The sequence below is a fragment of the Erythrolamprus reginae genome, chromosome 1, assembly GCF_031021105.1.
Source record: "Erythrolamprus reginae isolate rEryReg1 chromosome 1, rEryReg1.hap1, whole genome shotgun sequence".
NCBI classification, from domain to species: domain Eukaryota; kingdom Metazoa; phylum Chordata; class Lepidosauria; order Squamata; family Dipsadidae; genus Erythrolamprus; species Erythrolamprus reginae.
Window position 1 is genome coordinate 69,703,622 of NC_091950.1, and position 24,619 is coordinate 69,728,240.

The window sequence follows — 24,619 nt, forward strand, 5'->3', positions numbered from 1 at the left end:
ATGACTATGGCAACGGACAGGTTTAACGGAATCCGTCCAATGACATCTCGCCGGAGGCGGAGCGTAAGAGCAGGGCCTTGTTATCATTGGTCAGTATGCGAGAGCAACCAAAAAAGGAGAGGGTTCATTGGTCACAGCACTAAAAGCAAGGTAAGCGTGGAGCTGTTTTAGTAGCGGCGAAGGGAACCGGGGTGGAAGAGACATGACAGTGTCGCAGGTTGCTAATGGAGCCCGAGCGGAGCCTCCTCCGGAAGAACTACAACGGGTAAGCGGACGCCAGCCAAGATGAATGGTGGGTGGTTTAGTGGCAGAAGCTGCTTTAAGTCGGCTTGGTGTTTTTTCGTGTTTGTTCTTGCGAGGTTTCCTCTGGCTGCGTTAGCCACACCCTTGGAGACCAGCTGGGTATACAGTAGTTGCATCCTAGCTGATGCCATTAGAGCAGTGTTTCCCAACCTTGGCAAGTTGAAGATATCTTGACTTCAACTCCCAGAATTCCCCAGCCAGCATTCGCTAGATGTTCAGACTGGGTTTGGTATTTTTGTCTACCTATGGAGGAGTCCTTACCAAAGACCTAACAAAATGATGAGAAGATGGCTTTACTCAGAACAGCTTCCATCCTGCAATGATGTCTGTAATATCATTAAACATAGCAATAGCATTTAGCAATGGCTATTTAGACTTATACACCACTTCACAGTGCTTTACAGCCCTCTCTAAATGGTTTACAGAGTCAGCATATATTGCCCTCAACAATCTGGGTCCTCATTTTACCAACCTCGGAAGGATGGAAGGATGAGTCAAAGTTGATCCTGGTGAGATTTGATCTGCCAAACCGATGACCAGCAGAGGTAGCCTGCAGTACTGTACTCTAACCACTGGTGATCAGCAGAATAGAATAGAATAAATAGAAATAGAATAGAATAGAATAGAATTTTATTGGCCAAGTGTGATTGGACACACAAGGAATTTGTCTTGGTGCAAATGCTCTCAGCGTACATAAAAGAAAAAGATACATTTGTCAAGAATCACGTGGTACAACACTTAATGATGTCATAGGGGTCAAATAAGCAATGAAGAAACAATCAATATTAATAAAAATCTTAGGATACAAGCAACAAGTTACAGTCATACAGTCCTAAGTGGGAGGAAAGGGATGATAGGAATGATGAGAAAAACTAGTAGAATAGAAGTGCAGATTTAGTAGAAAGTCTGATAGTGTTGAGGGAATTATTTGTTATTCCATTGAATAGAATGGAATAGAACAGAGCAGAACAGAATACTGTACTTTATTGGTCAAGTGTGATTGGACACACAAGGAATTTGTCTTGGTGCATATGCTTTCAGTGCACATAAAAGAAAATCTAGATTTGTCAAGAATCATGTGGTACAACAATGATTGTCATGGGGGTCAAATAAGCAATGAAGAAACAATCAATATTAATAAAAATCTTAGAATACAAGCAACAAGTTACAGCTACAGTTGTAAGTGGGAGGAAAAGGATGATAGGAATGATGAGAAAAAACTAGTACTAATATTAGTGCAGACTTAGTAAATAGTCTGACGGTGTTGAGGGAATTATTTGTTTAGTAGAGGGATGGTGTTCAGGAAAAAACTGTTCTTGTGTCTCGTTGTCTTGATGTGCAGTGCTCTGTAGCGACGTTTTGAGGGTAGGAGTTGAAACAGTTTGTGTCCAGGATGCGAGGGGTCAGTAAATATTTTCACAGGCCTCTTTTTGACTCATGCAGCCTACAGGTCCTCAATGGAAGGCAGGTTGGCAGCAATTGTTGTTTCGGCAGTTCTGATTATCCTCTGAAGACAGTTATAGAGGTGCAGATGACAGACTCAATGATTCTGCATTCTCAATGATACTGCACTCTAAGCACTGCGCCACTGTGGCTTTTCCAGATATGGATGTTTGATGGTTTTACAGATATTGTTCTAGGATGGACGCTGTTCCAAGTAAAGCCGCCTTCTGCAATTGTGTTGACCATTTTATTAACCCTAGTCTGAATTAGTCTTATTCTGAAATACAGGTAGTCCTTGATGTGCAAAATTCTTTTAGTGACCACCTGAAATTACAATGGCACTGGAAAAAAAAGTGACATGATCATTATTCACACTTATGGTCATTGCAACCTCCCCATGGTCACATGATCAAAATCCGTATGCTTGGCAACTGACTCATGATTGCATTGTCCTGGGGTCATGTGATCACCTTTTGTGACAAATCAAAGTCAATGAGGAAGCCAGATTCACTTAACAATCATGTTATTCATTTAACAACTGCAGAGATTCACTTAACATCTGTGGCAAGAAAGGTCATAAAATGGGGCAAAACTCACATAACAAATGTCTCTCTTAGTGACAGAAATTTTGGGCTCAATTGTGGTCATACATCAAGGTCTACTTCTATGCGTATATAGAAGTGGCAGCATTAAAGAGAATGTAATATCAATGCAGATTATCTTGCAGGAAAATAGTAATTACGGTAATCAAATCAATGGCCAGTTGAGCCATTTGAATACAAACATCTTTTCTAAAGTTCTTACTCTGCTTTATATTTTGGTCTTACTGTTTTGTTTTGCTTTGCTTTGCTTAGGTATTTCCAATTAAAGTGGAATCAGAGTCAGAACCAGACCTGGAATTAAGTAGTAACATTACTGGAAATGAGCTACTGAATTTCCTTAAGACACAACAAGGCCAAACAGTTACTTCAACTTTAGGTGATCAGTTTTATGATTCAGTTCAGGATCTCAAAAAGAAAAACAGGCAGAGTTTGTTAGAATTAGGACTCTTATATCAAGAAAAGCTGAAAAATGCTCATCACTCATCCAAAAACGACAAGGAACTGGAAGATTTTTTCCACAGCAATGGAAGACTGATATTGCCAATAAAATTCCAGAATGATCTGAGGTAAAATGAGTGGTTGTTTTTTTTTCATGGGATTGGAGAAGATAAAGTTATGAAGCCATCTATAAAGCAGAGATTGAGGGCTAGTTGTCTGATCACTCACATGCCATCAATACCCAATTAAATCTACCCTGCAGAAAGGAGAAGGATCATTATAACACAATACTCCCAATTCTTAATCCTCTGAAAAAAATACCAGTGTTCTTTCCCGGGCCTACGCAGCTTGAAAACAAAGGAGGAATCCACACATTGATATTTTCAAATCAGTCTTTTTATAGATAAAATCTCATTTTTACAAGCCAATGTCATGCCTGTGATATAATCTTGGCAAGTTTCTCAGTGAAGGTAATTAAGATATAACAGTTCCGCAGCTAGGCTGCTGCCAAAAGATCAAAGCTACTCGCATTCCTTCATGAGATAAGGATTCTCCAGTTTCACAGACTTACTTTTACAGCTTCCCAGCATCTCAGCAGACAGGGCATTTTGTCTCCAAGGATTTTTAGCAGGAAAATAACAGGTGGCTAGCGTAACCTGGCTGAGCCCTCAAACATCATCCGATTCCATTGCAAAAAATTGTAACTCCACCCTGAATTACCCATATGCCACCCTTAAATACCTATAAGTGTCAATAATTCCCTAGAGTTACAAACTACAGACTACTTCCTTTTTCCATACAAGTATTCTTGCCTTTCTCTTAATCTTCTAAAGCGGGCATCTAGCAAAGGCTCCTGACTTCCTCCTCATCTAAGTCAAACCCTACTGTCATTGCATATCTACCACCTCTGGTGGTCCTTCAGGTTCATCCAGGTCTATTTCTCCCTCACTCTCATTCTCTGCATCAGCTGGCAACACCACTGGCCCAGGATACCCAGATGGGCCTGGCTCATCTTCCTCAGAATCTATCATTATCAGAGCTGGACAAGGAACACTCACAACACACAGTCAATAGTATTGAACCTTAGGAGAAAAGAAGGAACACCTTCCTCCTCTCAAAGCCTGTCACAGGTCTACAAAAACATATCTAGTGATATATCTCAGTCTGACAACAGAGGCGCTAGTAAGTTATTATTCAATCATTATTGTGTATTTTGTGGCATCCATAGAAGCAAGGGAGAATGGATCTACTGCTTTTCATTCACTACTGTTCACCACTATTGTTCTCTATGATTTGACCTTTTTTGATTAGGTTATGGTTTCTATGCTGGGTTGGATGTAGGTTTCTTTGTCTTCCAGTAATTATTTGGCTTTTGAGGGAATATTTTCTATCGTAATTTGTATATTACAATAGAATATTTCATGAAATGGTTAATAAAATCATATACAGTCTTGAAAAAGTTAATTATACCTAGCTTATTTAATTTATGTAAAGTAACTTATCTGTGCCTCTCTTAACGTTTTTGAATTTTATTCTCAGGCGTGGAAATATAAAAAGTTGGAAGTCTTTCTGCGATATCACTTTAGATAGCTCAAAAGGTGAGAAAAATTATGATCCATTTCTTCAGTTTTGTTCAAAACCAAAGAGTGCCCCAGCTACCGGGAATTCCTCTTGTACCATTCCTCAGCCCTTCAAAATGACCCTTCGAGAAACTCATCCAAAATCTGACATTTTAAAATCACAGACATCGCTTGAAAAAGAGTCAACTGCATACAAAACACAATTGCAAGAGGCTGCAGAATGCCAAAAACAATTTAGAGCACAACCGGTGCCTGCTCATATCTATCTGCCACTCTACCAAGAAATAATGGAAAATAATGAGATCCGTAGACAAGTGGAAACTCAGAAAAGAAAGGAGCTGCTACTTGCAATGCAAAAGCCTTTCAGCTTTCAGATAAAAGAAGAGAAGAGAAAAGAGGCCACCAAACAGCAGTTTCTGAACATTTTAACTCCAGCTAAGAAAATATTACCAAACTTCAGGAAGAAAATCCCCAAGTCCACCTATGAGCCAATGCTTGGGGATAAACTGGAAGGTATAGAATCACTTTTGACTTTCCTAACATAGTAATGATTCTTAATATTTCCCTTGATTTGTGAAAGGAAAATAATTGCCACAAAAATCTGATTTTGAACTTTTGTCTCTTTTATTTAATCACAATATAGAGACTTGTCCAATGTAAAAGCAATTAAATTAATCAAATATATTTATTCAGAAATACAATATATGCAGTGCAAATTGGTTATATGTTTCACATAAGAACTTACACAACTTTTAGTATTTTGAATTTTGGGTTTTTAGTTTACCCAGAGAAAATTTTTGTGATTGCAAAAAATCAATGCAGATTTGATAACACATAATCACTCTAAGTTAGAGATTTGTGTTCCTAGTCAGCTGCTTATACTGCTTGGTATAGTTTGCAAAATGCAGAACAAATATCATATTGAGAAGGATTGTTGCACTTTGGCATTTTCCATTGTATATTATTATGTAAATTGTCATAGGATGAATGTTCATCGTTTTTTTCCTTTTAATCCTTAGAAACTGAACTCTTAAGAAAAATCCGTATTCAGTTGAGAGCCAAGGAACTTTTGGAAAAGTCCTGGGCCCCCATTGAGCTTGACAATGAACAAAGGGAGAAAAAATCCCCAATTGCCTCCAAAAATAGGGAGCAAAAGTTGGGTTTTCTGCAAAACAACTTTAGTTTTAAGCCAAGAATTAATACTTCAGTGCCTGATTTTGAACAACTTTACTGGGCATTTCAGAGAAAAGCACTAACTACACAAGAAACTAAAGAAGCAACTCGTAATAAACCATTCAGACTGAGAACTGCAAATCTCAGTTGCAGACATAAAATGTGTGACAAGGTGATGGTAAAGGATTTGCTTTAACTTCTTTGAATTTCTATATGTGCAAATAGATCCGCAACATAAACAATTATTTTCTGTCACTCAAAACAGTGAGAAAGCTTTATGTTAAGGATATATCTATTGGGGAATATAGTAAGAAACAATATCCCATAACAATATAAGTTTATATTTGAGGTCCAATGTTAATGTAATTTCAAATAGAAAAGGATCCCTCCAATTCAGTGGTTCTCAACCTGGGGGGTTGGGATTTTGGGGTTCGAATGATCATTTCACAGGGGTCGCCTAAGACAAATTTCCCATGGTGTTAGGAACTAAAGTTTCTGTTCTGGTGCCTTGGAATATATTTTTACAATTGGACCAATCAGGTGTTTACAGTGGGGGTGTCCCTCTGACCTTCCTGCCAATCAGCTTAAAGCTCTGTTGGGAGAACTGGCGCTAGACTTATGGTTGGGGGTCACCACAACATGAGGAACTGTAGTAAGGGGTCGCGGCATTAGGAAGGTTGAGAACCACTGCTCTAATTCATTTTGAACTGATGGACGTATTTGGATACTGTGTTCAGGTTTTTGCAATATGTCTTCTGTAGGGCTTCCGGATTCACAAAATGGCTGCCTATGGTGGACATAGCACCAATTTAATTGAATGTTCCTTTGTGTCAGCAGAATAGGCAGATTTCCAGTGTGGAATGGTTAGTCTGGTGGATGCTAAAGGAGAAATGTGCATTTCATTTTTGCCTGTGGAACAAAGTTTCTGAATTGTTAAAAGGATTTAAAAGAAATTATTAAGCTAAAAACAAGCCCATAATTATGAAGGCTTCCAAATTATATCTTGAGGACAAAGAGAAGGCTAGCCAGCATATTTTGCATAAAAGCTTTTCTCTTTGAAACTTGGCTAAAAAAGCAGTTGATGAATATTTTCTGTGTGGTAATGACGGCATATTTTGGAATTTTGCAAAATGTAAATATACATACCAATGTTCCCTCTAATTTTTTTTCTGCGTGGGCGGAAAAGTAGGGACTGTGCGGCATAGAAATATAAATAAATAAATAAATAAATAAATCTTTTCTTTTTTATTAAAAGAAATTAATAATTAAAAAAAACCAATATCCATTACTATTAAAACTAAAACAACCAGCAAAACTATTAATAAAAACATGTGAGGGCTGGGTTTTTTTCTCTGTTATTATTTAAGAGCTTTTACCATATGCTTTAAATCAAGAGTCACTTCTCTCTCTGTTTCTATCTCTTTCCTGTCATTCTCTGCTTCAATCGTTTTCTCATTTCTCTTTTTTTCCTCCCCTTTTTTCTATCATTTCTCTCTCTCTTCCTTCCACTCTTCTCTCTCTCTTTCTTCCTCTCTCTCACTCTCTTCCTTCCTTTCTCATCTTTCTTTCTTTCTTTCTCTATCTTGCTTTCTTCCTCTCTCTCACTCTCTTCCTTCCTCTCATCTTTCTTTCTCTCTCTCTCTTTCTCTATCTTGCTTTCTTCCTCTCTCTCTTCCTTCCTTTCTCAGCTTTCTTTCTTTCTCTCTCTTTCTCTCTCTTTCTTTCTTCCTCTCTCTCACTCTCTTCCTTCCTCTCTCATCTCTTTCTTTCTTTCTCTCTCTCTTTCTCTATCTTGCTTTCTTCCTCTCTCTCACCCTCTTCCTCTCTCATTTCTTTCTTTCTTTCCTTCTCTCTTTCTGTATCTCTCCCCTCTTGCTCTCTCTCTTTTTCTCACTTTCCCTCTCTTTTCTTTCTCTCACTCTTTCTCTCTCTCGTTCTCTCTCTCTTGCTATCTCTTTCTCCCCTCTTTCTCTCTCACTCTCTTTCTCAATTTCTCTCTATCTTTCTCTGTCGCTCTCACGCTCGTTCTCCGGAGGCTGGCGAAAGTGATTTACAATGTCGGGCGAGCGGGCCGGCGCACGCTCCCCAAATCTCCCTGCCCGCCCACCCGCCCAGAACATTCAAAATAAGAAAACCCTTCGCTCTTACTTTGAATGTTCCGGGCGGGCTGGCAGGGAGATGGGAAGAGCACGTGCCAGCCCGCGTGCCCGCCAGCCTCCGGAGAATGCCTGTCCCGCCTCTCTTGCAGCGGAGGAGAAAGAGGCCGAGCGGGTGGGCGGCTCGGGCAGGCGAGCGGACGGGCGGGAGACAGCTGGCGCGCGCTCCCCAAATCTCCCTGCCAGCTCACCCGCCCGGAACATTCAAAATAAGAAAACCCTTCGCTCTTACTTTGAATGTTCCGGGCGGGCTGGCAGGGAGATGGGAAGAGCGCGCGCCGGCCTGTGCGCCCGTCAGCCTCCGGAGAACGCCTGCCCCGCCTCTCTTGCAGCGGAGGAGAAGAGAGGCGGAGCGAGCGGGCGGGCAGCAAATCTCCCTGCCAGCCCACCCACCCGGAACATTCAAAATAAGAAAACCCTTCGCTCTTACTTTGAATGTTCCAGGCGGGCGCGCAGGCAGGGAGATGGGAAGAGCGCGCGCCGGCCCGCGCGCCCACCAGCCTCTGGAGAACGCCTGCCCCGCCTCTCTTGCAACGGAGGAGAAAGAGGCCAGGCGGGCGGGGGGCAGGGCCGAGAGGCCAGGAGCGCGAGGGGGCCGGAGGCACCATGGAGAGGCAGGGGTGGCCGCGGCTCCCTTCTACTGCCCGCGCCTCCCCGCCCCCCCCCCCCGCGGGCTGGCAGGGGGATGGGGAGCGCGCAACCGAGGAAAAGGGTGTGTGCGGGGGTATTTTGGAGCGCGTGCGCACTCACGCGCGCAGCTTACAGGGAACAGTGATACATACTGTATATTGACATAGGATATATTAACAAGGCTTTTGCAAGCTAGTAAAATGTTACATGGACACACATATAAAAGAATATCTGCATTTAAAATTGTACTTGCCACAGAATTTTCTTCAAAAAAACCTAGCCAAAAGTTCTTTCCTTTCAGGGTTCTCAGCAACCTTCTACGGCTCCAATACAAAGAAGTCGGTCTTTTAATTGTATTTCATCTCTCTCTACCAATACACTTCCAATATATATTACAGATGCAGTGAGAAAGAGGGCAAGTGCTATTAAGTAAGTAATAACATTTTTATAAATACTGTTGAAGAACGTTGATAGTTGTGAAGTCATTTCTCTCCCATCGCTATGTTGATAGTTGTGAAGTCGTTTCTGTCCCATGGACAACGTTTGTTAGTACAAGGTACATGGTTGTTAGAGTTTGCCATTGTAAACTACCTATTGTAGTCTCTTGTACTATCACTTTAAATATTTTGGGCTGGTTCGCCATAAGAGGTCGCCAGTACTCCTTCCCTCAATGATGCTTTAATGCTCATTCACTTTTGCTTTGCCTTGAGGGGGGAGTGTATTTGCTTAGTGCTTATTATATTGTATGGCTTAGTGCTTGTTATGGATTGTTTCTGTTTTGTATATATGTAAATAGTACTTATTAAGCATAACTAAGTCTGTGTCTTTTCTTTCTTTGGCTTTACCACACATCCACACTGTTAAAATTCTCTGCTCAGAGTATGTCAAAGGTCTCATAGCTTAGCTATACCGAGACATACCAACAACGCTCCTCCAGGCCTTCCTGTTCTCTACCATCCTCTGGAGTCCACTTAAGCTCACACCTACTGCTTCAGTGACTCCATCCAGCTACATCATTCTCTGTCATCTCTTTCTTCTTTTGGCCTCAATCTTTACCAGCAATAATGGGTTGATATCCTTTACAACTGGTTCGATTGCTTTGCAGTCCACGGGACTTGCAGTAGTTTTCTCCAGCACCATAGTTCAAAGACCTCAATTCTTTGACAATCAGCCTTTCTTATGGCCCAACTTTCAACAGCCATACATTGCAACTGGGAAAACCATACCCTTGATTATGAAGATTTATCAGATAAATCAGATTCTAAGCCTGTTGTAATTTTAAGCAGTTGTTAAGTGATTGGTCATAAGTCAAGGGCTATTTATATGTCCCATTGACCATGTCTATATTTATAGACTCCTCCAAGAAAATAAGAAGTACAAGGAGAGTGAAGGTGCACTCTGGGCAGAGCTACAAAGAAAAAAATGTCAAGCAATACATAAATCCTTGATTTGTCGAGCAAAAGCTATGGACCCACATAAAAGTTTAGAAGAGACACACAAAGAAAAACTGAAGCAAAACTGGTCAGTATTATAATTTTACCAAGTAATACTGAGATTTAAATATTTAAATATAGATTGCTTGGTACTGTTTATGTGTTTATATGTCTGTATATACATGTTTTTATTTAGATAGATTAGCTTTCAATTGTGCCCAAAATGTAGCAATCATAAAATAATTATTATATTTTGTTTACTTGTTATTTACAGGCTGCTTTGCACAATTCCCAATTCCAAAATGCTGCATGCAAACAAAAAATATATACTAGAATTACACTGTATTAGAACATTAACTTACAAGATTAGACTAAAAAGATTTGTTAACTCCTTGACAAATAGAGACCAATTTTATTTTTGAAGGCAAAGTATCCTGTATTCTGGGAATTATAGAGAACAAAGCCTTTTTTCGTATATGAGCAATAATTCAGATTATTTTGGGCAGTAAATTTAATTCTTGTTTTCAGGCAAAATTCCCAAAAAAGAACAAGAGAATATAAGAAAGAACTAGAAGAGATGAAGATGCGTGTGAAGAATAGACCGTACCTATTTGAACAAGTCACAACAGTAAACGTTTTGCAATTGAGTAGCTTTTAAAAATTACTTCAAAACTATTTTTTTAAATGTATTTTTTAAATGTGTACCTGTTTTATTTTAGAAAGTTTACCTGAGGATTTAAATTAATTTTTAATTACTTATTAATTTATTAGTGAAAGAGAAAGGTGTTTCTCAGATCTCTTTTTTCCTATTCCAAAGCATAGTGCCTGTCAAGGCGCACAGAAGCATTTTAAAGACACCTTGCAGCAATTTGGATTGAATGAAGAGTTTGTGAAAAAGAAGGGGAGAGAAGCCACCGACACAGTAGAAAAGCAACAACAGTTTGAATCAAAAAGGTAAGAAAGGAAAATATGTTTGTAAGTTAAAAAAAAATGCCACCAAAAGGCTAATGATTGTATTGAAATCATGATTCAGAGGCCCATACCCAGCTTCCATAGATGTCAACATCCACTAGCATTACATTTCTGCCTGTGGTTTATGAAACCAGATATTCCATACCTCTTTCAAGGTATATTCAACCTTCTCTCTTCAACAGGTCTGCAAAATTGGTAGGCTATACTGACATAATCATTTACCTTTCTTTTATTTCAAATAGATATGGAAATAGAGAGAATAACAAGAAAACAGGCAGGAAGAGGGAGATTGTGATCCCCTTATATAGAGCGTTGGTGAGACCACATTTGGAATACAGTACTGTGTTCAGTTCTGGAGACCTCACCTACAAAAAGATATTGACAAAATTGAACGGGCCCAAAGACGGGCTACAAGAATGGTGGAAGGTCTTAAGCATAAAACGTATCAGGAAAGACTTAATGAACTCAATCTGTACAGTCTGGAGGACAGAAGGAAAAGGGGGGACATGATCGAAACATTTAAATATGTTAAAGGGTGAAATAAGGTTCACGAGGTATTTAATAGGAAAGTGAGCACAAGAACAAGGGGACTCAATCTGAAGTTAGTTGGGGGAAAGATCAAAAGCAACGTGAGAAAATATTATTTTACTGAAAGAGTAGTAGATCCTTGGAACAAACTTCCAGCAGACGTGGTTGGTAAATCCACAGTAACTGAATTTAAACATGCCTGGGATAAATATATATCCATTGTAAGATAAAATACAGGAAATAGTATAAGGACGGACTAGATGGACCATGAGGTCTTTTTCTGCCGTCAGTCTTCTATGTTTCTAAAACCTAGATGGTAACTGTCTCCCTATCCTGCCACCAACAAAACAACAAACTTAATAAGTTAGCAATGCCTTCAGAACTGCCCCATAAGCACTTGATATAATTTTCTTCCCTATCATAAACTTCTCTGTCTGACTTTAGGTAAAATGAGAATGACTAACTCAGAGACTGTTGAAAGGATAAGATGGGAAAACTATATGCTACTTTGACGACTTAGAAAGGATTCAAATTTGCTAGTTTTGCCACTGTGATGATCACTTTAGTGCTTTTACTGACAATAATGTAATGAATGCTTTTAATCAACAGAAGTCACGACTTGCAGAGTGATACTGAGGCTGACATCATAAAACAACTATCCCAAGAGGGACTAAAAAGATTGGAATTAAAGTAGGAACAACTGATAAATCTTCATTTGCTTTCAGTATATTTTTTTCTTTTAACCAAGGACTATATTTCTGCAGAATTGAAGCTAAATTGTATATTTTAATTAATTTGGCTAATGCTACAGTTTTGAGATTTTGCTTAAAACAAAGATTGCTAGGAAGTTGTATATACATCAGTCATCCCAATCGGTTTGAACCAGAGAACACATTTGAAAGTTAAAGGCACATTTAAAATAGATATCATTGGTAAGTAAGGCTAGTCACAAAATGTTCAATTCCCACAAGCCAACTGAAGCCTAACAACTTAAATAAACAATGAATCCCAACAGTAATCTCTAACATGCGGACAACTGGGAAAAGTGAGCCTGCCATAAAATATTACCCTATTTCTTCTAGTTCTTTTCTTCTGTTTATGAGTTACAACTACCGCTTTCAAAAACTTGGCACAGACCTTTTAGATGAGGGTTTCAAACAATGACCAAATTTTTCTAGAATCGCAATGAGTTTACCTGCTTTCAACCAAAAGACCTAGATGCCACCTAAAATGTGCGTAGTTGATTTAACGTGAAAATAAAAGTTGCTTAATGTACATTCAAAGGCTTTAGTATCAAGACAGAAAAATGTACTCTTTTTCAAAGAAATCTTAGGCACTTGGGCTTTAGCCAAGAACTTTTCACTAAATAGTTGTACTGCATCCCACTTTTTCCCCTCTAGTATGTTCTTGAGGCACACCAAGTCTTTATTAATTGGATAAGAATTTAGGGACCACTGAGTGCTCTTTTAAATACTTTTTCTTTTTGAGTCAGTGTATTCATTTCAAATAAATTTTAATCTTCCATTAGTGTCTGGACTAGTCCAACAGCAATGTAACATAATCCAGCCAAAATTGCATTATTTGTTTACACCACATATATTATTGTTAGACTAAACCCTTACTATCCTGCTCTAAAAGCTATACTGTGGGAGATATTAGGGAGTAGCTATCCTAAATAATTTCCTCTTCCCAGGATTCAGCTCTGAACTGGGCTGTCTCTTGCCTCATCTGCCCCCACTTCTTTGCCCTTCTTCCTGGAAACCTGTTGTTAATTTAGTCTTTCACTGTTTGTGTTTTATACTGTATATAACTGCATTGTGTTTTTAAAGTTATTACTCATTTTGAACCTCTTTGTAATGCAAAGTGTATTTGAAAAGCCACCAAATAAATACACGTGCAATCATATTGAGAATGGAAATATGTAGTTTATTTACAACAGAATGCCATTGAATAATTTCTACCTTTGATTTTTTTTTAAACAAAAAATTATTAAACCTAATAATTAGAAATTAAAATACATATCACAACAAGAAGCAAGTGTGACCTAAGCAATACTCTGAATAGTATGAGCTCTTCAGTTTGGACCAAAAGCAACGTTAGTGAATATATCCACACAAAGCATGGGAAGGCAAAAATTCCCAATGAAAGAGTACCACCAACTGCCCCTATAAATAAGAAGCAAAACCAGAGCTGCCACACTGTGGTGATCTCCGAGAACAAGCCAATATAATGTCGGTCAGTTCAAAAAAGAAAAAAAAAATCTGGCTTTAACCTAGGTACAAGAACATTATCTCCTGGCTTTTGGACACCAGGTTAAATATTAACTCCATAATTAATAGCTACTGTTCCATCTTCGCTTATAAAACAGTTTTTTTCGCTGACTGAAACAAAATTGTAGTCCAGGCCTCTGCTCCACCATGTCATAAGTAAACTGAAGACACTGCACAAATTCCAGGAATTTAAATGTCAAACAACTTGAACATCAAAAAAGCCTGTTCTTTAGCTTCATTTGGTATCATATAGTCAGTGTCAGAGATTTGCTGTTCTTCTGTAACTGTAAAATAAATGCATTCATTTTACTTCTTAGTACTTGTAACACAGACTTCTAAACAATGAACTAGCTTGTTCTTTAGTTCAGTTCAAACAATACTGAATTATTTTATCCTGTAGTTTTAAAATTAAACTATACTGCTCAAAAAAATAAAGGGAATGCTTAAACAACACAATATAACTCTAAGTAAATCAAACTTCTACAAAATCAAACTGTCCACTTAGGAATCAACAGCACATTCAACTTTGTACAGAACAAAGTATTCAATGAGAATATTTCAATCATTCAGATCTAGGATGTGTTCTTTGAGTGTTCCCTTTATTTTTTTGAGCAGTGTATTTTACTAATATAGAAAATGTGAAACAGTAGGTTTAATCAATCCATGCAATATTTCTTAATACCCAAGACCATGATTTTCCAAAGTAGTGAATGTTGACACCACCGAAAGTTGATGAGGCTGTTATTATTTGTAGTATTTTTAGTTATTCACAGTACTATTAAATAAGTACTTATTATTTCCATATAATGAATGTTTAGGATTGATGGACAATCTAAAATTTCATGACGTGAGGTTGATGAGCTGAAGAATTTGGGAGCCCTGCCCAAAATGAATGTTTGTAAGTTGAGAAGGAGCCAGATGCTAGATGATATTTTCTTCCCAACACTTTTCACTTCTTCCTGCAGCAGACTTTATTGTGCATTTACCTTCTAAATAAACACTGAAAACCAGTTTTTGGCCAAATTCTCTAACCAAATTTAGAAACTGAGCAAACAAGTTTAATATATTAAGTTTATACCAATTTTCTGAACAATCCAAAAGAAAAAAAAGCAGACTTTCTAAAAATATGTTTTGTTTTCATTGAAGTCAGTTTATAATGCTGACTCAAAACCACTTTTTAGTTGTGCATATTCCAAACTTAAAGTTATCTCAATTAAGAGATCCATCCAATAAAGGAATAGTTGCTAATGCATCCTATAAATACTAATTACCAAAATACTGTAATTTTCCATCTTTAATAAAATGTTGAAAAGGAATGTTGTAATCCTCCAATATAATAAGAAGTAAATATATTAACATTGTTATAAGGATTGTTATTAAACTGAACTTATCAAATTCTTCAGTGAAATTACCCCATATTTAGCAATGATACACTGAACTTACCATGAAGATCCTTCTTCTACAGTGAGGACAGAGCATTCTCAAGTGGAACTGGAAAAAAGAATTCTCCCATCCCACAGGAACTGAAATTAGATTTTTTTTCTACCTTCACCATCTGAGCAAAATGGGAAGGATATGTGCACTTTAGAATGGTCTGATTCCCCAGTAGAAAAACATACAAATTTCTTACCATCAATCATAGAAGGAGCAAATGGTTTGTGAAATTAAAGGGACTAGCTCTACGTTTTTCAAAACAAACTTTCAGACCTAAAAATTTACTGTAGTAAGGATGATACGCCATAAGAGTGCCTTGAGGTTGACATGGGCATCAGATGATGAGATGGCAAAACCACATCAGATACATCATGGAGAGAATTTGCTGCTGCTTCAGCTAGAACCTCTACAAATCAAGCAGAAAAAAACCTCCGATACTTTAAAAATTCTCAATTTACAGGTACAGCATGTGCCATGTAAATACAGTAAAGCAAAATTAGAAAAAAATGTATGAGAGTTCCAGTTAAAAAAGGGAAGGGGAATACTAACACACAATCATTATACAATGATAACAATTTATTATGCACACAACATTTTGCAAGATTTCAATGATCTCTTATCTTATGTGATATCTCATCATATACAACACATAACAGTAGTCTGAGCTCTTTTTCTTTTAGAGAAGTTTTATGAATTTGTAGGTGGCTTTTCTTCCATTATGGAGAAACTCGCAGGCAGATTTATAATTCTTTGACACCACCACCCACCACAGGGAGATTGGACTTATTGGACTAATCATCTCCAGGCAACTAATGGAGTCAAATGGATTTCAGAGAACTTTTCTCTGAAGGGTCTGCTAAATGGTTTCACCAAAGCCCTCATGGTCCTTCTGGCAGACAACAAGGAACAAACCCAACCAAACATGGATTAGATCCACTGTTTGAGCCAATTTTATGGTGGTAAGGATAGCAAAATATAAAATACTTCTAGACCAGTGTTTCCCAACCTTGGCAACTTGAAGATATTTGGACTTCAACTCCTAGAATACCCCAGCCAGCATTCACTGGCTGGGGAATTCTGGGAGTTGAAGTCCAGATGTCTTCAAGATGCCAAGGTTGGGAAACACTGGTCTAGACCTTTATTACATCTGGAGATAGGTCTCCAGCAGCCTTGTTTTGAGTGACTCTGGCTCTTCTAAGAGGGTTTAGCTATGAGGTTCAATACAAGTTTGCAGTGAGGAATCTGCCAGGAATCTGTCTGATAAAACTGCTTTCTGTTGGGACTCCAGCTGGAAGCAGGACCAGTTGAGGTTAGGGAGGCTGAGTCTTGCATGGTTATCTGGGCAAAGTTTGACCCTGTTAAGCACTAAAGAGATGGACATGGTTCTCACAGCTCTCGGTTCAGCTACTTCTGGGTTAGACATGCCTTTTCTGATTAATTATGACTGTATGAGAGAGGACATGTGGTTGGGCTTGGGTAATAGTTAATTCCTCCTTTGCACTAACCCTTGAGATGGTGGTGGTACCCCTCTCAAGGGGCATTGCTAAATGCTTTAACCCAACTAGTCTGGAAAATTTTCATCCAATGTCCAATCTTCCCGTCTTAGGGAAGGCTATAGAGAAGGTGATCATACTGAAGTTTCAGAATACTCAAGAAATGAATTTTCTGGATCCCTTTTAGCAGGAATAAAGGTCTGGGTATGATATTGAGAAGGCATTGATCATACCCCTGGTTATTTCTCTCTATCCCGTCTGATCCAGCAGAAAGTCCTATCGGCTGTAGAATCTCAGCTGGTGAGGCTCAAAACACTTTATTTTATTTTACTTGCTGCAACGCCAAAGCATCCAGCCTTAAGATGAGACATTTGTTTTCAACGTACAGATTTCATTTGTAAGAAAATCATGGTTCTTTTCTTGACAGGTTCTCAAAAGGACATGGAATAAAATTGGCAACATTTTATTTGCCAACATTATTCCACTATCACTATACAATTATCAAGGAAGTTTTAAAATCCTTCTTGCACTATGGTTGACCTTTCTGTGATGTATTTGCCTGTATTCCATTTTTAACTCCATTAAATTACATTATATATTAAAAACACAAGACCATCTATTTTTATCTTTGGTTTGTTTCATACAGGGCTTCCTTTAGATTAGAGAGAAACATTTTCTCACCTTCTTTTACACCAATGATTGATTCTGGATCTGGCAAATGCAAAGATTCAACAAGGCTAGATGGAGAATTCATTGACACCAGGCTCTTACTGTCTAATTCAGATTCTTCCAACAAACTGCTGCCCATCAGTGATTCTGGGTTAAAAAAAGCCATCAAATAACCATGCAATGTTATTTTAGCGTCCAGGAAAGAGGATTATATTATTACTCAGAAATATGATTACAGAATATTTGTGCTGCACTTATCCTTTCAAGATTTTCTTTGTTTAGCACAGAGGATGAGGGGCTGGTAGCAACAGGTAAATGTTGATGTATGTGTAATTCTAATGTTTCATAAGGAGATGATAACTAAATTAGATTAGTATTCTTCAAAGAGGACTTTTTGTGAAACAAAAACTTCACTATCATGAATTAAATTTTAAAGCCATAATATTTCAATATTTTATTCAGATATATTTTACTTTTATTAAAAATGTATCCATTTTTGCAATCCATAACTATTCTGATGTCACTTGTTTGTATATTGTTTAAGACATCAAAAAGACATGCCATGGAACGATAAACAGCCTACTCAAATGCAAGAGCATCTTATGCTTCAACAAAAAAATCAACATGCTCAATACTAAGGATATGTTCAATGAAATCTTGTGCCAAGATAATCCATTATTCTGCAAACATGGCTGATTCAAATCATGCCAGAAGGAAACAGAACTGGGCATACATTGTAAACCAATGATACTGCATCAGGAGTACAATGCCAAGAAGGTATAGATAGTCTTCATTTAACCCACTTTTGAATTACCAACAGCCTCAGAAGAGTCCTTTATGGCCTGTAAAGTACTACTGACTGTTTCGAAAAATTGCATACACTCCCATGGTCAGCTGATTGTGTGATCTCTTTCACTTGTGACCAGTTGCCAAGCACCCTGCAATCATATGACATAAGAATTTTGCTTCATGCATTTGCTTAATGAACCAACTGTAGACTTTCAGGATCGTGTTTGTCAAGCAAAGCAATCACAATACAGTATGTTGATTTGTTCAATGACTGAGATTCCAGTCCCAATTATGGTGATTAAGGGAGAACTACCAGTATGAGAAATAAGGCCCAAGCAACCAAAAACCAGATTACTTTTGATAGAAGGTACACAAGTGAAAAAAGGACACGTATTCAAACATCATATTTCCTAAGAAGAAACAATATGCTATAATATCTTTTCCAAGAAGATAGGTAATAATGTAATAATATTCAATTTTAGATTAACTAAGAATTGTGATTAGTGTACCGCAGTTGTCAGACACGCCTTCATTTCCGGTTTCATCCTGGAAATGACATCTACAATCCACAGAGCTACTAATGTGGATTAATATCTCTTACCTTGGACCTCTTCCCTTCTTCTGACTTTTCTTCGATATCTTGGATCTAACCATTCAATTTCTATCTCTAGACCACTATCTGACAGGGACCAACTTTCCAGTGTAACGTCAGTTCCCTGAGGCACCCTTAAATCACTGTCAACTTCACTCTTGGCATCCCTTCCATCTGATAACCTTCTTAACCCAGGAAAAACTTAGGAACCTGGCTCATCGTCCTCAGAATCAGACATGTCCTGAGGCTGACAAGGATCACTCACAACACTAACCACAGAAAATGTCAGAGACAGGCTGCACATGCATTTAAATATTTTCAGGGAGGGCTTATTATAAGAGCCACGGTGGCACAGTGGTTAGAGTGCAGTACTGCAAGCTACTTCCGCTGATCACTGGCTGCCAGCAGTTTGGCAGATCAAATCTCACCAGGCTCAAGGTTGACTCAGCCTTCCATCCTTCCAAGATTGGTAAAAGGGGGACCCAGATGTTTGGGGGCAATATGCTTACTCTCTGTAAACCGCTTAGAGAGGGCTGTAAACCACTGTGAAGTGGTATATAAGTCTAAATGCTATTGCTATTGAGGGGTGGGCTTATTTTGGGAAAACACAGTATTATTCTGCTTAGTAATATAAGAGAAAAGACCTGGGGAGATACTGCAGTGTGGGCCTGGACTTGCGTTAGGCCTCCCCCACCTCAAGGCAGCCTGTGTTCCACTTAATAACTACAAAGGATTGTTAAAGTAGGCATCACGTGGACACCTAGTTTACCAACCCGCATGACTTACAACCATAATTCTGAGCTCAAATACGATCCTAAGTTGAGCACTACCTGCAACTGTAACTGATAGATAGAACCTCTCTGTATACTTTATTCAGATGGCAATATTAATCAACTAGAAATATATCTAAAGACCTTGGGCTAGGATTAAGTAATAAAAGGGGCAATTATACTACAACTTCCTGCCTAGCCCAGCCCTAACCAGGCTGAGTCAAAAGGTGAAATCAAACGTGTCATCAGTCTGGAGACCCTATGTCCCTGGAAGAGACCTAAATCCAGCCCCAATTTGCTTTAAAAGTTAGTAGATCAGATTCTTGTGTATAGGTTGCAAGGAATAACCTTGCACTCATTTTTGAACTCTATTCTACCACTTTAATTACGATAATTAATTATTATTAAATTATTATTTATAGAGCCACTTGTTTCACAACAGTGACTCTGGATGGCAGAAAATTAAAAAATTAAAAACCACTATAAGAATATAAATTCATAATGCTCTGATTAAAGCAGTAAGTACCAAAACATAAAGCCACAAAGCTCACCTAACCTCCTAGCCAAGGGGATTAACTATCACCAATCCATTAATCCTGGTATGGATCCAATTCTTACCAATATTTGGGGATCTCATATTAGGTTTTTCTATTTTAGTCCTTACCTGTTTGCTCATGTTGCCTATTGCTAATTGTTTCAACCCTCGAATGATGTTTCTTCATGTGTACATTTCTACTACCACTCTGAGAAAATGTCTTTCCACAAATTTGACATTGATGTGGCTTTAGTCCTGAAACAAGGCAGAAGAACATGTAAAACAGAAAGTTAAATATTTATTATGGGTCAAACAGTATGATATCAATAAAATTCAGTCAATATAAAGTACTATATTTTTCAGAGTATAAGACACAACTACTTTTTGGGGGGAGGAAAACAAGAAAAAAATCTGCCTCTGCCTCCAGGCAATTTGCCTCCTTGCAGCAAATAGCGAATAGCTTGTTTCTGCTCCAGCACAGCCTGATTAGCACAAGCAGCTAATTGTCTGTCGGATTGGCATCCTGACGATCAGCTGTTCAGGCTGCAAGGAATGCCATAGCCAATTGCCACCTTCGTATGCCCCATTTTCAGCAGTGGGCTACATTTGGTGTAGTAGATCCTTGGAACAAACTTCCAGCAGACGTGGTAGATAAATCCACAGTAACTGAATTTAAACATGCCTGGGATAAACATATATCCATCCTAAGATAAAATACAGAAAATAGTATAAGGGCAGACTAGATGGACCATGAGGTCTTTTTCTGCCGTCAGACTTCTATGTTTCTATGTTTCTATAAGATACACACAAATTGTCACCCTCTTTTTTGGGGGGCGGGGAGTGCATTTTATAATCCGAAAAATATGATATTAGCACTACAAAGGCTGCCAAATTCAAAGCATTGTTTTGCAAGAAAATGTTCATAATTTGGAGTTGTGAATCTGTATGATCTGTAATCTTTAATCTACCAAATGTGGATCTGGACTAGATGAGATTTTATATGCTTGAAGACTGAGTGAGATATCATGTGAGTAGGCTACGGAAATTAGAAAGAAAAAAGAGAGGACCTAGAAATTATACAGCTATTTCCAATAAATACTCTCTGGTCTGTGAATTTCATCTGAAAAAATGAAATGTCCTTACCTGAATGGACAACTAGGTGTTTCCGAAGGCTGGAATATTCAGCAAAGGAACGACCACAGCCCTGGGCCTCACATAAAAAAGGCTTTTCCCCTGTGTTAGATCAAATCATGATTAGGTTATTTGCTTCATTTTTTAAAAGACCATGTAAATAGAAAACAGTAATTTATTTGCGTGGATTTTGATAGTACAGTATTTATATCATCTGCGGTATGTTCTATTACCAGATTTCTACAGCATACACAATATTCAACTTTTAATTCTTGGTATATTCTAAAATGAAATCGCATAATCATTTCACTCAATTCAGAATGCCTGCACAAAAAGAACACCTGGTAGGCGCAGAAAAATATGTTATTACATTATCCTCATCTTCAAAATAGTGCAATGTAGTGCATATCTTTAAATAAAGAATTCCAAGTCTGATTTTCACAGTACTGTAATCCCTTTCCTGATTACACTCTCCCCTCACATATTACAGTTTATCACTGCAAACATTCTGATCTTTTCTGATCTACATTATTTCTCACACAAATAAGCAATAATGGTTCCCTTGCATTGAAATATTTTGTTTCATACCATAGGTTGCTTACAAACAGAAATAAGTCTTTTGAATCTTGCCGGTGAATTTTCCATATCTCCCCACAAAATGCTTCTGGTTTGCCTTCTATATTTAAACCACCTTCTCCAACAAAGTTTCCTCCACTATAGTCTATTTCATCTAAAGATATTCGTCACAAAGCCCACTGTTGCCAAGATTATCTTGAAATTTGATTATTAGCTTTTTTCTGTGAATCTATTTTAAACCCTCAAAAACTTTCTGTGAGACTGAAAAGAAGAGCCATGTTTACTTACGAGACTATATATCCAAACTTTTATAGCATCTCATGAAAGGTGGTCATAAACTTATTAATGAAGGAAAAGTATTTTTCCAAAGTGGATTGAAAGAATTTACCAGTGTGAATTCGCAGATGATTCTTCAGATTCCCAGCTGTTGTGAATTGCTTTCCACAGCCAAGTTCAGAGCAAATAAATGGTTTCTCGCCATTATGAGTTCTCATGTGCACCTTCAATCGTTGTAAGACATAAAAGCTTTTCCCACAATCTTTTGCTGGACATGTGTAGGAGCGATCATTCCTGGAAAACAATATTACTCTCACTAATTAATATTAAAAACCCCAACCAATATTAAAAAGACATTTTTGTTTACAATGTCATAATGTCACATTTTTATCAAAAAGTTTAAATTAAACATAGTCAAAGTTCATGGAAAGTAAAGAAGAAATAATTGTGACAGAAGAAAACAATATTATTTTAAAACTCCTGATGGTTTTAGAGGGAATATCTCAAGAGATTAAAAAAACAATTAAGTAATATATTCACAACATATGAAATAAGTTACAACTATAAAGCACACATAAAACACAGATTAATACATTCAGGCCAAACACAAATATATGTACCACAAAAGAAAGACAGGGTAATATTTTTTTTAAATGAAACAAGTAAATAAATAAGGTCAATGAAGTGAGTAAAATACAAATTTCTTAATGAAAGATCATCACAGGTTATATATGTAGATTAGTCTTTCAATTAGACAAAAATAACGTACACATAAGGTACTAAAACTGGACAAATCATAAAACAAATATAAAGGGAATATTTTTAAAAAATCTAATCAACTAGAAAAATAATGGCAGTTTAAAAAACAAAAACACCTGATATGTAATTTTTAAAAAGCTGGAATAGTAAAAGCAAAGAGCTGGGATGAATGCATTCACTGAAATTTCCAACTAGAGAAACACTTTTTTTGAACCCTGAAATAAGTCCTTGGCCTTATTGCCATGCACTCAGAAGCCCGATTGGGCTTATCGGGGGATGTCTTATTTCGGGGGAAACAGTGTACATGTTAAGTTATAGAAAATGGAAAGAAATCCAGATGCCCTCAGAAATGTCCTAATCACTGAAGATGTTAAAGGAGTTCTTCCTATTGACAATGTTATTTCAATTGCTTTTCAGAAGGGGATCAGAATCCCTTGAAATGTATTCAGTTTTGCTAACATGAAGGGCATATTCTTTTACCAATTGCCTGTCTTTCCACTTGTTTGGCTGATATGTTTCCTTTTGGGCATACGTATAATAAAAGAAATACCAGTTTATTCAGCCCAAGGAATTACAAATCAAAGTAGCTGCCAGCTTTTTTAAACCTAAATTAATATTAAAAAAATTATCTGGATGAGCTTACAAAGTAGAGATTAGCTCTCTTACTTTGACCATCTCTCCCCAAATTTAATATAAATTATTCTGAAAGAGAAACAAGTTATACACTGAATTAATATATATAAAAGATATGGAACTCTGATAAACTTCAGGTTTACCTGTGGGTTTTTAGATGATATTTGAAGTGAGTTGGCCATACAAATGTTCTATCGCAGCCTTCAACAGTGCACTGCAATTTCTTTTCTACCCGGGGTAGGTGAGGAATGGGGATGGATTCTTTTGGCTGTGATTCTCCTGAACAAACATGAACATTTTCTCCTGGAAAGAAAAAAATCCTACAATTAGACAACATCTACAAATAAAAAATATGAGTATTGTGAGCTAGTAAAATTAAATATATTTTTAACACCAAGTCTTTTCACTACTGCTTTTTTCTACATTTCTAGTTAATAACATTCCACTTTTTTATAATACAGTGATCCCTCGATTTTCGCGATCTCGTTCTTCGTGAAACGCTATATCGCGATTTTCCCCACCCGATGACGTCACTCTCTTCCTTCCTTTCTCATCTTTCTTTCTCTCTCTCTTTCTCTATCTTGCTTCTTCCTCTCTCACACTCTCTTCCTCCCTCTCTCATCTCTTTCTTTCCTTCTCTCTCTTTCTCTATCTCTCCCCCTCTTGCTGGCGGGCGGCGGGCGGCGGGTGGGCGGCGGGCGGGCGGCGGGCGGGGAGCGGGGGCATCAGCGAGGAAGACCCAGGGAAGGTTCCTTCGGCCGCTCAGCAGCTGATCTGCTCGGCAGCGCAGCGAGGAGCCGAATCGGGGTTTCCCCTTTGCGTGGGCGGTGGGGAAACCCCGATCTTCCTCTGCTTGCTGCTGCTGCGCTGCCGAGCAGATCAGCTGCTGGGCAGCCGCAGCAGCAGTGAGCAGACGAAGATCGGGGTTTCCCCGCCGCCCACGCAAAGGGGAAACCCCGATTCGGCTCCTCGCTGCGCTGCCGAGCAGATCAGCTGCTGGGCGGCCGAAGGAACCTTCCCTGGGTCTTCCCCGCCGCCCACGCAAACTCCACCATCTGCGCATGCGCGGCCATGAAAAAAAGGGCGCGCATGCGCAGATGGTGTTTTTACTTCCGCAACCCTACATCGCGAAAAATCGATTATCGTGAGGGGTCTTGGAACGGAACCCTCGCGATAATCGAGGGATCACTGTAAATGCAACATTTGCTATAAAAGTCATTTTCAGAAGCAGTGTTACAAAGAAATATTAATAAAAAAATAAACATGAATAATTGTTCTAAGCCACTGGTGTCAATCCCAAGGCGTTACATTGCCATCATGTAATGTTTATGGAATTCACTTCCAGATGAGATCGTGAAGGCTGTCAGCCTGGATAGCTTCAAGGCAGGATTAGATAGATTCATAGATGCCAAGTGTATCAGTGGTTATTGAAAT

General features: G+C 38.2%; 2 protein-coding genes across 7 annotated transcripts in view; one reads left to right on the forward strand and one right to left on the reverse strand.

The window, feature by feature from the left end:
- Positions 1 to 111: 111 nt before the first annotated feature.
- FAM161B (FAM161 centrosomal protein B) lies at positions 112 to 13,163 on the forward strand. 2 transcript variants are annotated; one of them, XM_070754995.1, is made up of 9 exons: positions 112 to 265; positions 2,601 to 2,914; positions 4,326 to 4,879; positions 5,386 to 5,711; positions 8,627 to 8,754; positions 9,679 to 9,846; positions 10,287 to 10,386; positions 10,576 to 10,712; positions 11,868 to 13,163. In XM_070754995.1, the coding sequence occupies exons 1-9, from the start codon at positions 203 to 205 to the stop codon at positions 11,950 to 11,952; spliced, it is 1,875 nt and encodes a 624-aa protein (XP_070611096.1). In that variant the 5' UTR covers positions 112 to 202; the 3' UTR covers positions 11,953 to 13,163. The 2 variants fall into 2 exon arrangements, with proteins under 2 accessions (XP_070611096.1, XP_070611088.1); XM_070754987.1 differs by having other exon boundaries at positions 128 to 265; positions 5,386 to 5,717.
- ZNF410 (zinc finger protein 410) overlaps positions 13,164 to 24,619 on the reverse strand; it is an 18,353-nt gene continuing 6,897 nt past the window's right edge. The window contains exons 6-12 of one of the 5 annotated variants that reach the window (XR_011559434.1): positions 23,329 to 23,488; positions 21,906 to 22,087; positions 20,954 to 21,043; positions 19,940 to 20,065; positions 17,137 to 17,271; positions 14,972 to 15,368; positions 13,164 to 13,812 (exon numbers count right to left, since the gene is read on the reverse strand). Coding sequence is in view for 4 of the 5 variants with exons in the window: in XM_070755075.1 (XP_070611176.1) it covers positions 13,788 to 13,812; positions 15,248 to 15,368; positions 17,137 to 17,271; positions 19,940 to 20,065; positions 20,954 to 21,043; positions 21,906 to 22,087; positions 23,329 to 23,488 (839 nt within the window). In the remaining variant the exon portion in view is untranslated. The remainder of the gene's footprint in view (positions 13,813 to 14,971; positions 15,369 to 17,136; positions 17,272 to 19,939; positions 20,066 to 20,953; positions 21,044 to 21,905; positions 22,088 to 23,328; positions 23,489 to 24,619) is intronic. The other 4 variants (XM_070755084.1, XM_070755075.1, XM_070755105.1 and 1 more) reach the window with 4 other exon arrangements.